Source organism: Trachypithecus francoisi, unplaced genomic scaffold (assembly GCF_009764315.1).
Source record: "Trachypithecus francoisi isolate TF-2019V2 unplaced genomic scaffold, Tfra_2.0 Contig01440, whole genome shotgun sequence".
In the NCBI taxonomy this organism is placed as follows: Eukaryota; Metazoa; Chordata; class Mammalia; order Primates; family Cercopithecidae; genus Trachypithecus; species Trachypithecus francoisi.
Window position 1 is genome coordinate 9,989,608 of NW_022681431.1, and position 16,013 is coordinate 10,005,620.

Below are 16,013 nucleotides of genomic sequence, written 5' to 3' on the forward strand. Positions count from 1 at the left end.
ATGTTTGATAGCAGAGCAGGATGACTATACCTAACAAAAATGTATTGTACCCAGTGATGAACATCCTAAAGACCCTGGCTTGATACTATGCATTATATACATGTAATTCCTCATGTACTCTATAAATTTGCGCAAATAAAAAGAGGAAAAAAAAGATACAACTTCTTCCTGGCTTTCTCTTTGTCTTGGGGTGCTTGTCGTTGGAACTAAGTCCTACGAAGAGGCCACATGTGGGTATTCTCATCAAAACCCTGCGCTAAGCTGCAGCCAACAGCCAGTATTAACCACGGTACTAGTGAGAAAGCTTTCATGTAATTCCAGTCCCAGGCTGTCGAGTGTCCTGCTGAGGCCCCAGAAGTTGCGGAGCAGAGACAAGCCAGCCCCACTGTGCCCTGGTCTGAATTTATGATCCACAGAACCTGTGATAGATAATAAATGATTATTGCCTTAAGCCACTAACTTTTGGAGTAATTTGTTACATGGCAGTAGATAATTCATACATATAATTTCTAGAAACGTATAGGGAAATAAAGATTTGCCAGAAGACACATATATATAAATGATATATAAATGATCCATATGGATCATGTATGATCCATATATATATGATATGGGTGATATATATAATATATGGGTTATATATATATATTCTCTACTGTATCATTTATTTATTTTTTCTTTTTTTAGAGGCAGAGTCTCACTCTGTCACCCAGGCTGGAGTGCAGTGGCTCAGTCTTAGGTCACTGCAGCCTTGAACTCCTGGGCTCAAGCGATCCTCCTGCCTCAGCCTCCCAAAGCACTGGGATTACAGGTGTGAGCCACGATGCCTGGCCCTGCAGTATAATTTACAATTTTTTGAAATAGTCTAGCTATCCAACAATAGGAAAATGTTTAAATAAATTATCATAAGCACAGTATTTTCGTAAATAAAAGTTTCTACATTTTCTTTCTTTCTTTTTTTTTTTTTGAGACGGAGTCTTGCTCTGTCACCCGGGCTGGAGTGCAGTGGCCGGATCTCAGCTCACTGCAAGCTCCGCCTCCCGGGTTTACGCCATTCTCCCGCCTCAGCCTCCGGAGTAGCTGGGACTACAGGCGCCTGCCACCTCGCCTGGCTAGTTTTTTGTATTTTTAGTAGAGACGGGGTTTCACCGTGTTAGCCAGGATGGTCTCGATCTCCTGACCTCGTGATCCACCCGTCTCAGCCTCCCAAAGTGCTGGGATTACAGGCTTGAGCCACCGCGCCCGGCTAGTTTCTACATTTTCTATATTCAAAAACAAAGTTTAAAGAATTGGTATATAGTCAATTATGTTATAATGATAAACCTAATTGACTTATATATTTATATAAATAAAATGATTAAGAACAAAAAAGGCCTTACATCTGGTTAAGGACACGTACCCAGAACATACAAGAACTTTTGTCAGTCAATAAGAAAACATATTAAATGTTTTAAATGGTTTTAAATTGAACATTTAAATTTAAATGTTCAAAAGAATTGAACAAGCATGTCCCCAAAGAAAATATTCGAATGGCCGGCCATTAAGCAAGTAGAAAGCTCCTCAACATCACTACTCATCAGAGAAATGCAAAGTAGAAAACAAAGAGATACCAGTAGATGTTCACTGTAATGGAATAAAATTTAGCAGATGAGCAATATCAAGTGTTGGCAAGGATATGAAGTAACTGGAATCCTTCCATACCTGGATGGTGTGAGGGTAAAATGGTATCACTTTGTGAACTGTTGGGTGAAACCAATGTTGACCCCATAAACTTTCAGTCCCATTCCTGGGTATATGCCCAAGAGAAAATAGTGCTTTTGTCCACCATAGCACACATAGAATTATATTCATAGCAACTGTGTTCATAATGGCGCAAATTGGAAAGCTGCTCTAGTCATACATTATGCTGCCCTTATCTTTATTCACGCAGTAGTACTTAGCATGTAGCTACCCGTGTTTAGTTTAATATGTGTGTTAATGAAAATTTATTTAGGGGATTTCACCCCCCAATTTTTTAACTTTAAAACTATGGTTTCACATTTCTTAAAACTTTTCTCTTTACATCAGTTTGGTTTCGGAAGACTAAAAGAAAGAGCTTGTTGCACAGATGGCCCAAAGCACAATTATTAAAATGCTAACTTTTATCTACATCCAGCTCCAAATATTCCCTTACTCCTTGATCATTCTTTTTTTTTTTTTTTTTTTTGAGACCGAGTCTCTGTCGCCTAGGCTGGAGTAATAGATATATATGGTCCCCTATTCTAAGGTGATACAGTCATGCATCTGAGAAATGTGTCATGAGATGACTTTTTCCTTGTGAGAACACCATGGAGTGTACTTACAGAAACCTAGATGGTATAACTATTATATACCTAGATGGTATAACTACTACTATACATAGCCTATATGATATAGCCTATTACTTCTAGGCCACAAACCTGTACAGCAGGTTACTGTACTGAATACTGTAGGCAGTTACAACACAATGCTAAGTATTTGAGTATGTAAACATATCTAAACATAGAGAAGGTACAATAAAAATACAGTATAAAAGATAAAAACTGGTCCACCTGTATAGGGCACTTAACCATGAATGGGGCTTATGGGACTGGAAATTGCTCTGGGTGAGTCGGAAGTGAGTGATGAGTGAATGTGAGGGCCTAGGACATTATTGTACACTACTGGAGACTTTATAAGCTTTATAAACGTTGAACACTTAGGCTACACTAAATTTAAAAAAAATTTTTCTTGGCATGGTGGCTCATGCCTGTAATCCCAGCACTTTGGGAGGCTGAGGTAGGCAGATCACTTGAGCCCAGGAGTTCAAGACCAGCCTGGGGAGCATGGTAAAACCCCATCTCTACAAAAAATACAAAAATTAGCCAGGCATGGTGGCACACACCTGTAGTCGCAGCTACTCGGGAGGCTGAGGTGAGAGGATCATTTGAGCTAGGAGATTTAGGGTGCCGTGAGCCATGGTTGCGCCATTGCACTCCTGCCTGGGCAACAGAGCAAGATCCTATCTCAAAAACAAAAAAAATTTATTTCTTCAATAATAAACAGCATACTGTAATTGTTCACAAACGTTTCAATTTTTAAAAACTTTTGGACTTTTTTTAACACCTAGCTTAAAGCACAAATACATTGTTTAGCTATAGAAAATAATTTTTCTTTATATCTTTATGGGCTTTTTCTATTTAAAAAGTTTGGCCGGGCGCGGTGGCTCAAGCCTGTAATCCCAGCACTTTGGGAGGCCGAGATGGGCGGATCACGAGGTCAGGAGATCAAGACCATCCTGGCTAACACGGTGAAACCCCGTCTCTACTAAAAATACAAAAACTAGCCGGGCGAGGTGGCGGGCACCTGTAGTCCCAGCTACTCGGGAGGCTGAGGCAGGAGAATGGCGTAAACCCGGGGGCGGAGCTTGCAGTGAGCTGAGATCTGGCCACTGCACTCCAGTCCGGGCGACAGAGCGAGACTCCGCCTCAAAAAAAAAAAAAAAAAAAAAAAAAGTTTAATTTTTTTTAGGCCGGGCGCGGTGGCTTAAGCCTGTAATCCCAGCACTTTGGGAGGCCGAGACGGGCGGATCACGAGGTCAGGAGATCAAGACCATCCTGGCTAACACGGTGAAACCCCGTCTCTACTAAAAATACAAAAACTAGCCGGGCGAGGTGGCGGGCGCCTGTAGTCCCAGCTACTCGGGAGGCTGAGGCAGGAGAATGGCATAAACCCGGGAGGCGGAGCTTGCAGTGAGCTGAGATCCAGCCACTGCACTCCAGTCCGGGCGACAGAGCGAGACTCCGCCTCAAAAAAAAAATAAATAAATAAAAATAAAAAAAATAAAAAGTTTATTTTTTTTTAACTTTTAGAATATTTTGGTAAAAATGAACACACACACACACACACACACACACAGCCTAGGTCTACACAGGGTCAGGATCATGAATATCCCTGGCTTGCCCCTCTACATCTTGATCCACTGGAACACCTTCAGGAGCAGTAACAGGCATGGAGCTGTCATCTCCTAGGATAACAATACCTTCTTCTGGAGGTCCTCCTGAAGGACCTGCCTGAGGCTCTTCTTGAGGAGATGTCACTCTTTTCAGAAATTGGCCCATGTGTTTTGCTTGGTTTATTTCTGTTTTTCATTGTAGATTTGTTTGTAAGCAGTTAATGCAGCATGAACGTTCCTGTGTATTAATGAAAAGCTTTCTGTTTTGGGGGTCCATGTTTTCACACTTCTTAAGGAGTTTGTTGAGGTCTGTAAAAGCTCCCACACCCTTCACTGTGAATTTTCTTGGCGATTCTTTTTCTTTCTGCAGCAAACTTCTTTTTCTCTTGCTGCTTCTTCAGCTGCGCATTCCCATTCCAGTTCCGACTCAGTCAATTACTATGACGTTATTGTGGCTATAACGTTACTAGATGACAGGAGTTTTTCAGCTCCATTTAACTACAGTCCATTGTTGACCAAAACATCATTTTGTGGCACACAACTGTATTTAGTTAAGATTAGGTAGCTGCTATCTTTTTTTCGGTGAAATTTAAGTAGTTAAAATGAGTCAAGTAGTAGCTAAAAGCATGATGAAACTTACAATAGGACTTTCTTTACTTATAAATGATACAATATGGTATGGCTAGATTAAGTCTTTTAAAAATACCCATAGATTTCAACTTGGTTCTTAAACTTGGTTCCATAAAGCTGGAAGTGGAACCATTGGACATATATCAGAAATTCAACTGAACGCCTCCTTTTAAATTTATGGTTTACGGACTTGTGGCTCTTCGATCCCAGGGGATCTAAAGTAGACTGTTCTAAAGTAGGCACATAATGAGACAACAGCCAATTTAAAAATATTAAATGAAGTTACCAATTCTCCATGATATTATATATATAAACTTTGTACCTAATGTAAACTGAAGGTAATTATTAGCATTTCCAGATTAGAATACATAACTGGACTTCCCTTATCGTTTTTTTTTTTGTTTTTGTTTTTGTTTTTTTTTTGAAACGAAGTCTAGTTCTGTCGCCCAGGCTGAAGTGCAGTGGCACAACCTTGGCTCACTGCAACCTCCATCTCCCAGATTCAAGCAATTCTCCTGCCTCAGCCTCCCAAGTAGCTGGGATTATAGGCGTGTGCCATCATACCCGGCTAATTTTTGTATTTTTAGTAAAGACAAGGTTTCATCATGTTGGCCAGGCTGGTTTTGAACTCGTGACCTCAGGTGATCCACCTGCCTCGGCCTCCCAAAGTGCTGGGATTACAAGCCTGAGCCACCGCACCAGGCCCCTTATCTATTCTTTTATGCTCTGTTACTACAGCAAATTATTCTCAGACACAGCTCCATCCTGGTAGTAGTGTTCTTGTTATTATCAGTAACAAAGTACATCAAGCTACTGCTTTAGTTTTATTTTGTTTTGAGACAGTATGTTGCTCTGTTGCCCAGGCTGGAGGTCAGTGGCACGAGCTCAGCTCACTGCAACCTCTGCCTCCCGCGTTCAAGCGATTCTCCTGCCTCAGCTTCCCGAGTAACTGGGATTACAGGCCCTTGTCACTACACCTGGCTAATTTTTGTATTTTTAGTGGAGACGGAGTTTCACCGTGTTGTCCAGGCTGGTCTTGAACCCCTGACCTCAAGTGATCTGCCCGCCTAAACCTCCCAAAATGCTGGGATTACAGGCGTGAGCCACTGTGTCCGGCCTAAGCTACTGCCTTTTAAGAATAAAGTATATATACACAGTTCCCCTGATGAGGAACTATAGTGAGACTGCTATTTTATTTGTTTTTTAATTTTTTTGGAGATGGAGTTTTCGCTCTTGTCACCCAGGCTGAAGTGCAGCGGTGCGATCTCGGTTCACTGCATTCTCTATCTCCTGGATTCAAGTGAGTGTCCTGCCTCAGCCTCCTGAGTAGCTGGGATTACAGGTGTGCGCTACCATACCCAGCTAATTTTTGTATTTTTGGTAGAGACGGGGTTTCACCCATGTTGGCCAGGCTGGTCTTCAACTCCTGACCTCAGGTGATTTACTCGCCTCAGCCTCCCAAGGTGCTGGGATTACAGGCGTGAGCCATGGCACCCGGCACAGACTTCTAAGACATAGGTGTTATTAGGTCAGTTATATGGGAGAAATAAATGCCATTTTAGTATTGTGATTACTTTTCTTTTATTTTCTTTAACCATAGTTTCATTTTTTTTTTTTTTTTTTGAGGCGGAGTCTCACTCTGTCGCCCAGGCTGGAGTGCAGTGGCCGGATCTCAGCTCACTGCAAGCTCCGCCTCCCGGATTTAGGCCATTCTCCTGCCTCAGCCTCCCGAGTAGCTGGGACTACAGGCGCCTGCCACCTCGCCCGGCTAGTTTTTTTGTATTTTTAGTAGAGACGAGGTTTCACCGTGTTAGCCAGGATGGTCTCGATCTCCTGACCTCGTGATCCGCCCACCTCGGCCTCCCAAGGTGCTGGGATTACAGGCTTGAGCCACCGCGCCCGGCCTAACCATAGTTTCATTTTTAACACCATAGATAGAAAAACAAAGATACTCGTATCATCTAGTGTCTTATTTATAACTTGTTCCCTGAATCAGCTTCAAGTCTTTCATGTTTATGTATAAAACATTATAGGGCTGGGCACGGTGGCTCACGCCTATAATCCCAACTCTTTGGGAGGCCGAGGCAGGTGGATCACCTGAGGTCAGGAGTTCGAGAGCAGCCTGGCCAACATGGTGAAACCTTGTCTCTACTAAAAATACAAAAATTAGCCAGGTGTGGTGGCATGCGCCTGTACTCCCAGCTACTCGGGAGGCTGAGACAGAAGAATCGCTTGAACCCAGGAGGCGGAGGTTGCAGTGAGCCGAGATCGTGTCACTGCACTCCAGCCTGGGTTGACAAGAGCAAGCCTCTACCTAAAAAAAACAAACAACAAAAGCCATTATAATTTATGCACACACAAATCTTTAAAATGACTTTGTGACCTTTTTATACTTAGAATTGATGATTTATGATATATAGTATCTTAGAATTTTTTTCCCACGTACTGGTATTGTGGATATGAAGTCATGGTGATTTATTAGATTTAATTTGTCACGTAACAGGATTGTGTTCTGTTTGTTCTTTATATGTTTAAACATTTTAAATTACTATTTTTTTTTTTTTTGTAGCTGTCCCCTTTCCTCCAACCCAACGGCTTACTTTCAAGGAAGTATTTGAGAATGGGAAACCTAAAGTTGATGTTTTAAAAAACCATTTGGTAAAGGAAGGACGACTGGAAGAGGAAGTAGCCTTAAAGATAATCAATGATGGGGCTGCCATCCTGAGGCAAGAGAAGACTATGATAGAAGTAGATGCTCCAATCACAGGTATAAAAAGTATTTGCATTATAGTTTTTACAGTATAGATTTGCATGAGCAGTTTTGAGAAATAATTACAAATAACTAGCTAAAAAGTGGTGTGATAATTTTTCTAGAAATTATGAGACAGTCAGGATTGGTTAGGATATTTGTTGTTAATTGAAGAAATACAATTTTAACTGTCTCATATTTCCAGTAGAACTTTAGTATGAATAGATTGACTACAGTTATACAGCCATCCTGTCAAAAGCTAGAGTGATTTAAGTTAGAAGTTAAACTGTGGGCCGGGCGCGGTGGCTCAAGCCTGTAATCCCAGCACTTTGGGAGGCCGAGACGGGCGGATCACGAGGTCAGGAGATCGAGACCATCCTGGCTAATACGGTGAAACCCTGTCTCTACTTAAAAATACAAAAAACTAGCCGGGCGACGAGGCGGGCGCCTGTAGTCCCAGCTACTCGGGAGGCTGAGGCAGGAGAATGGCGTGAACCCGGGAGGCGGAGCTTGCAGTGAGCTGAGATCCGGCCACTGCACTCCAGCCTGGGTGGCAGAGCAAGACTCCGTCTCAAAAAAAAAAAAAAAAAAAAAAGAAGTTAAACTGTGATCCCTTTTGGTGTAATGCCCTTTGTCTTCTAAGATATAATTTCTCACCTCACTTTGTAACTTTTTTTCCTAGTGTGTGGTGATATTCATGGACAATTCTTTGACCTAATGAAATTATTTGAAGTTGGAGGATCACCTAGTAACACACGCTACCTCTTTCTGGGTGACTATGTGGACAGAGGCTATTTCAGTATAGAGGTAAAATTAAACTGGATATGTTGGGACTATTATATTGTCTTTTAAAAAAGATGGTTTCCATTCTTCAATATAAATTAAAATGAGAACTTTGGCAGAATTTATAAACTTTGTTACTTTCAAAATTAAAGTAGTAGAAATGTTTTCTTTGATAGAACAGTTATTCCTTTTTCAAAATCAGTAGAAAATCTGACAAATAGGCTATATATTAATATTAACCCAATTTTGCAAATAGTTAAATGTTCACTAACTTTTCTTCTTGAAGATAGTACACAGGATTGTATAAAAATGACATAAATGGCCGGGCGCGGTGGCTCAAGCCTGTAATCCCAGCACTTTGGGAGGCCGAGACGGGCAGATCATGGGGTCAGGAGATCGAGACCATCCTGGTGAACATGGTGAAACCCCGTCTCTACTAAAAAATACAAAAAACTAGCCGGGCGAGGTGGCGGGCGCCTGTAGTGCCAGCTACTTAGGAGGTTGAGGCAGGAGAATGGCGTAAACCCAGGAGGTGGAGCTTGCAGTGAGCTGAGATCCAGCCACTGCACTCCAGCCTGGGCAACAGAGCAAGACTCCGTCTCACACACAAAAAAAATGACATAAATTACTGTTTGCCCTAAATGGGGTTTAGATTAGCTGACCTTAATTTTAAGACTATAAGCTGCTGAGCCACAATTAACACGTAGATTAACTGCCAGTGCTAAATAAGCACTAAGCTTTTTGTAGGAATAATGTTTGGTACTGGTGCATGTAGTAAGCACTTAATACATGTTCACTGAATGGGAAAAAGGAGTTGTAGTTAATGAAAACTTATACTTTCCTTTTATATATTTTGAAAAAGGAAAGATAGGAACGTGGTTAAAATTAAACAGAAGTTTTTATGTGTAAAAGATAAAACTACTTTAGAACTTTATGCAAGGACTTGAGTACAGTGGAACCACAGCACATTCATGCTTAATGTTCGTTGATTCAGCTCTACATGCTGGCAAGTAAAAGAGAAAAAAACTTTTGAAATAGCGTGGGTAATAGAATTTGTAATGTGACCAAGAATAAGCTGTGAGCTGAGAAATTGAGTCTGCTTTCTATCTTTGCTGTCTGTAGTCCTGCCTGACCTCATTGTGTGAGAATCTCACTGTACTAAGTGTGCTTCTGGTGGTTAAAGGTTTATTGTCATGCAGCCTCACTCCTAAGTGCAAGTCAGCTCTCTCACCTGATGCCCAAGCAAAGGAGCAGCAGTTGCTCTGTAGCTGGAGAAAAAATAAGCAACAAAATGGATTTTTAGTTTGCAGCTAGATAGGCAGTCTAAATTCATGAATCAGAAAAATTCAATGTTGGCCGGGCGCAGTGGCTTACACTTGTAATCCCAGCACTTTGGGAGGCCAAGGTGGGCAGACTACGAGATCAGAAGATCGAGACCATCCTTGCTAACACAGTGAAACCCCGTCTCTACTAAAAATACAAAAAATTAGCCGGGCATGGTGGCGGGTGCCTGTAGTCCCAGCTACTCGGGAGGCTGAGGCAGGAGAATGGCGTGAACCCGGGAGGCGGAGTTTGCAGTGAGCTGAGATTGCACTACTGCACTCCAGCCTGGGTGACAGAGCTGAGACTCTGTCCCAAAAAAAGAAAAAAGAGAAAAAGAAAGTTCAATGTTAGCTGCCAGTGAGCAAAATTCATTGAGTATCAAATGTGAGGACAAAAGTTAAAGGTAAAAACTGAGAAAATGGAAAAGCCCATTTTCCTGCTGCTCAGTAATTGTCCAAGGTCTCTAAATAGGTACCGGGAATAGGTGGAGCTCATCCTTGGCAGACTGTATCACTGAAGAGCTTCCCTGTTGCCACTCATATCATGCATGTTTCAGTAGACAGTAAGTCACATGCATGGACGTGGGGCCACCCACAGTGGCTTATGCCTGTAATCCTAGCACTTTGGGAAGCTGAGGTGGGTGGATCACCTGAGGTCGGGAGTTCAAGACCAGCCTGGCAAACATGGTGAAACCCCATCTCTACTAAAAATGCAAAAATTTGCCAGGCATGGTGGTGGGTGCCTGTAATCCCAGCTACTTGGGAGGCTGAGGCAGGATAATCGCTTGAACCTGGGAGGTGGAGGTTGTAGTGAGCTATCGTGCCACTGCACTCCAGCCTGGACAACAGAGTGAGACTCTGTCTCCAAAAAAAAGAAAGAAAGAAAGTATGGATGTTAGAGAGACACATTGAGTGTTTATTTCTTTGTGTGTTTGCTAGCATGAGGAGGTTTTAGAAGGTAAAGATTAGAAGAATACAAAACTGACTGAATTTCTAATTAGCCATTTTATTTTATTTTATTTTTTTAGAGATGGGGTCTTGCTATGTTGACTAGGCTGGAGTGCAGTGGCTATACACAGGTGCGATCATTTCGTACCTCAGCCTCCGACTCCTGGATTCAAGCCATCCTCCCGCCTCAGCTTCCTGAGTATCTGGAACTATAGATGCACGCAACTGTGCCTGGCTAGTCATTTTATTTAATAAAACAACTTTTTAAAATTTTATTTATTTATTTTTTGAGACAGAGTTTCACTGTTGTTGCCCAGGCTGGAGTGCAATGGCACAATCTCGGCTCACTGCAACCTCCGCCTCGTGGGTTCAAGCAATTCTCCTGCCTCAGCCTCCTGAGTAGTTGGGATTACAGGCCCCTGCCACCATGCCTGGCTAATTTTTTGTATTTTAGTAGAGACGGGGTTTCACCATCTTGGCCAGGCTGGTCTTGAACTCCTGACCTTGTGGTCCACCTGCCTTGGCCTCCCAAAGTGCTGGGATTACAGGTGTGAGCCACTGTGACTGGCAATAAAACAACCTTTTTTTTTTTTTTTTTTTTGAGACAGAGTCTTGCTCAGTTACCCAGGCTGGAGTGCAGTGGCGTGATCTCAGCTCATTGCAAGCTCTGCCACCTGGGTTTTAAGCAGTTCTCTGCCTCTGCCTCCCAAGTAGTTGGGATTACAGGTATTTGCTACCACATCTGGTTAATTTTTGTATTTTTAGTAGAGATGGGGTTTCACCGTCTTGGCCAGGCTGGTCTTGAACTCCTGAACTCGTGATCCACCCGCCTCGGCCTCCCAAAGTGTTGGGATTACAGGCATCAGCTACTATGCCCAGCCTAAAACAATTTTTTAATGATAAATTATTATGCCAAATTATCTTCTGATTAACTCATATAACTTAAAATAGCTTTAAAATAGTTTTAATTCATTAATACATTCAATAAAGCACATAGAAAATATCAACGATTTTGTGCACATATATCGTGTTCAGAATATTTTGTGTTATGCATTTTTTTCCTCACTCATCAATAACATTCCTGAGTGCCAACTTTATGGCAGGCTATGAGAATAAAATAAAGAATAAAATTTATGCTCTGTAGGAGCTTCCAGTCTAATAGAAAAGATACACTTACGAATAGATTTTCATTATAATAATTATGTGCTTTTTGAATTAAGTGTTTTTCATGTTAGGACCTAGCACAGTGCCTAACACATAGTAGGCACACAGTTAATATTTGTTGAATGAATGAATGTTAATAAATCATAGTTTGTATTTAGCTTTATCCTGTTAATTGCATATTTGCTAACTTAAAGGGTTTTTTCTGCAATAACTTTAGAGATAAATGAATCAAAACTTTAAGGTGACAATGACATTTTATACCACTGTTAAAACTGAAGTATGAGATCTATCTAGTGTTCATTGGAAGTCACTTTTTATAAACCACTAAGATTATATATCTGTATAGGCTATAGCTTACTCTATCTAACATGTTGCAAGTATACACTTGAAAAATAATTTTTTAATCAATATTCTTGATAACCATGAGTGTGATGTTTTTGTTTAATAGATGAAAATAAGGTCATGGAATTCTTATTAAAATTTTTTGTTATAAATAATTTATTTTTTAATAGAAAAATTGGGAAATGCAGAATCTAGGAAACAAAAGTTTTCTACAAATCAGAAGTAGTCACTGTTAATGTTTTATTATATTTTCTTACAGCCTTTTTTCTTCTTTTGCATTTGTATACATTTTGTTTTTAAGAAAATTGAGGGCATTTTGTATGCTCCTTTTCTGATCTTCTTTTTCTACTCAAGATTATATGGAAAGCATTTTCTTTTTTTTTTTTTTTTTTTTTTTTTTGAGACGGAGTCTCGCTCTGTCGCCCAGGCTGGAGTGCAGTGGCCGGGTCTCAGCTCACTGCAAGCTCCGCCTCCCGGGTTTACGCCATTCTCCTGCCTCAGCCTCCCGAGTAGCTGGGACTACAGGCGCCCGCCACCACGCCCGGCTAGTTTTTTGTATTTTTTAGTAGAGACGGGGTTTCACTGTGTTAGCCAGGATGGTCTCGATCTGACCTCGTGATCCGCCCGTCTCGGCCTCCCAAAGTGCTGGGATTACAGGCTTGAGCCACCGCGCCCGGCCAGCATTTTTCTTTATTGTTAAGATTTCTCCAGAAGTGTAGTGTCAAAGTCAAATAAAATAGAGACAAATCTCTGAAATTAAAACATTTTTTCTGGGAAGAAAAAAGACCAGCCTGGCCAACATGATGAAACCTCGTCTCTACTAAAAATACAAAAATTAGCCAGGTGTGGTGGCAGGCGTCTGTAATCCCAGCTACTTGGGAGGCTGAGGCAGGAGAATGGCTTGAGCCTATGAGGTGGAGGTTGCAGTGAGCCCAGATCACCCCACTGCACTCCAGCCTGGGTGACTGAGCGAGACTCTGTCTCACAAAAAAAAAAAGAAAAGAAAAGAAAAGAAAAAAATGCAGTTTGGGGCATACACACAGAGTGAGCGGTCTTTGGTATGTCTGAAAAAAAGAGAGGGTTAGGTTTTATGAGAAAGAAAAATGTTATGTATTGCTGTTTGAGAAAGTTCATTGGCACTAGTAAGGTTCGGGAGAGCTGACAAGTTTTACTTAATCTCATGTCATCAATTTATATTCTGCTTGATCTCCATTAGTAGTTTCATGATTCCGTCAGTTTATTAGAATTGTGGAAATTTTTATTTAGCCTATTGCTGTTAATGTTATCAGCAACCTATATTTAAGAATACTTGTTGAAGTCTTTTCCATGAATCTGACTGTGCATGTTTTTAGAGACAAAACAGTAACTGTGAATGACAAAAGCTTAGAACAGCCATGGTTAAAAATCTGATGAAAGTTTACAATTGATAAGGAATTTTGTTATTTCTATTATAGATAGCATTTTAGGATACAATAATCAGAGTTAAGACTGAAAACATATTAGACTTTTATGAAGTATACAATTTTTGAAACATTTATATTAACAACATACCCATAAATGCAACTAAAAGAAGATCTAATATCACTTACCATTTAAGTTTCTTATATAATTTACTAAATAAGCCTGATCATTTCATATCTCTGTAAGATGAGAGATATAGATCTTTTGAGGCTTTCCAGGGGTTGAACTGGAAAGTCTCGAAGTTAATTTAATTTAATTTAATTTTTTTGAGATAGAGTCTCGCTCTGTCACCCAGGCTGGAGTGCAGTGGTGCAATCTCAGCTCACTGCAACCTCCACCTCCCAGGTTCAAGTGATTCTCCTGCTTCAGCCTCCTGGGTAGCTGGGATTACAGCCCCCCACCACCATGCCCAGCTAATATTTGTATTTTTAATAGAGATGGGGTTTCACCATATTGACCAGGCTGGTCTCGAACTCCTGATCTCAGGTGATCCACCTCCCTCGGCCTCGCAAAGTGCCAGGATTACAGGTGCAAGCCACTGCAGCCAGCCCCAAAGTTAATTTTAGGTCCAAAGTACTTAACTGAGGCTGGTTACATTGGCTTAAGCCTGTAGTCCCAGTTCTTTGGGAGGCCTAGATAGGAGGCTAACTTGTGTCTAGAGTTCAAGACCAGCCTGAGCAAGACCTTTTCTCTACAAAAATAAAAAACAAAAAAAGACTTAATTGAGGGTTTGATTTTGGGGACGTTTGTCAAAGATGTCAAAAGGCTCAGAACATCTGATCAAAACAGAATCACACAGGTCACTATAAAATAATGGTCATTTGGCTGTGTGCAGTGGCTCATGCTTGTAATCCCACACTTTGGGAGGCCGAGGCAGGTGGATCACCTGAGGTCAGGTGTTTGAGTCCAGCTTGGCCAACATGGTGAAACCCCGTCTGTACTAAAAATACAAAAAAGTAGCCGGGCATGGTGGCGGGTTCCTGTAATTCCAGCTACTCGGAGGCTGAGGCAGGAGAATCACTTGAACCTGGGAGGCAGAGGTTGCAGTGAGCCAAGATCGCGCCACTGCACTGCAGCCTGGGCAACAAGAGCCAAACTCTGTCTCAAGAAAAATAAATAATAATAATAATAATAATAATAATAATATTCAGCCAGTGATAATCAGAAGATTTCCAAAGTAATAAAGTTACATGGATGTAAAAACTTTAACTTCCTTAAAGCTTAGTTTTCCTAAGTAATAAAATACCTAATAAGGGCAACACAGAAATTATCTTGATGAAATGTAAAAGTTTTGTTTCCTTTTTTTTTTTTTAAATACTTTAGATTCTGGGATACATGTACAGAACATGCAGGTTTGTTACGTAGGTGTACATGTGCTGTGGTGGTTTGCTGCATCCATCAACCTGTCATCTACATTAGGTATTTCTCCTAATGCTATCCCTCCCCTAGCCCCCCATCCACCGACAGGCCCTGGTGTATGATGTTCCCCTCCCTGTGTTCTCATTGTTGAGCTCCCACTTATGAGTGAGAACATGTGGTGTTTGATTTTCTGTTCCGGTGTTAGTTTGTTGAGAATGATGGTTTCCAACTTCATCCATGTCCCTGCAAAGGACATGAACTCATCATTTTTTATGGCTGCATAGTATTCCATGGTGTATATGTGCCACATTTTCTTTATCCAGTCTATCATTGATGGGCATTTGGGTTGGTTCCAAGTCTTTACTATTGTGAATAGTGCTGCAATAGACATACGTGTGCATGTGTCTTTATAGTAGAATGATTTATAATCCTTTGGGTATATACCCAGTAATGGGATTACTGGGTCAAATGGTATTTCTAGTTTTAATCCTTGAGGAATCGCCACACTATCTTCCACTGCGGTTGAACAAATTTACACTCCCACCAACAGGGTAAAAGTGTTCCTATTTCTCCACATCCTCTCCAGAATCTGTTGTTTCCATTAATGGTCACTCAGACCATTAATGACACGCTTGGACTTTCTGCTTTGTCCTGTATTTCCTTTCTTAAATAACCATTTTATTTTAGGACAAAAATTTGCCACATAAGATTCTTTATCATACAAAATTATTTCTCAGTAAAGAACACATTTTTATGCCTATCTTATAATTAAAAAAAAAAAATTTAAGAAACAGGGTCTTGCTCTGTCACCCAGACTGGAGTGTAGTGGTGCAATCATAGCTCACTATAACCGTGAGCTCCTGGGTTCAAGCAATCCTTCTGCCTCAGCCACCCCAATTAGCTAGGATTACAGGTGTGTGCTGCCACACTCGGCTAATTTTTTTTAAAATTTGTTTTGGAGATGGGTCTCACTGTGTTGTTCAGGCTGGCGTTGAACTTCTGGCTTCAGGATACCCTCCAACCTCAGCCTCCCAAAGTGCTAGGATTACAGGCATGTGCCACCACAGCCAGCTTTTATCAACAATTTTAAAAACAATTATGTACTTAAGTCACAAGAACTAAAAAAACATTTGGGTTAATTACTATATATTTTATATGAGCACACATTTAAACCAATCAGAATAAAGTTTTTAGGGATTTCTGGCTGACTACATCAGATTTTATTATGTAGACACAGCATATAACATAGTATATATATAATATAAGCATATCTACACAGATATACATACTTATAAATAAATTC

At 40.9% G+C, this 16,013-nt stretch overlaps 1 protein-coding gene across 4 annotated transcripts in view; it reads left to right on the plus strand.

Moving 5' to 3' along the window:
* Positions 1–16,013, plus strand: part of PPP3CC (protein phosphatase 3 catalytic subunit gamma) — a 104,713-nt gene that overhangs the window by 27,780 nt on the left and 60,920 nt on the right. For all 4 annotated transcript variants that reach the window (XM_033228015.1, XM_033228036.1, XM_033228024.1 and 1 more), the window contains exons 2-3: positions 7,152–7,349; positions 8,014–8,138. In XM_033228015.1, the coding sequence (XP_033083906.1) occupies positions 7,152–7,349; positions 8,014–8,138 (323 nt within the window). The remainder of the gene's footprint in view (positions 1–7,151; positions 7,350–8,013; positions 8,139–16,013) is intronic.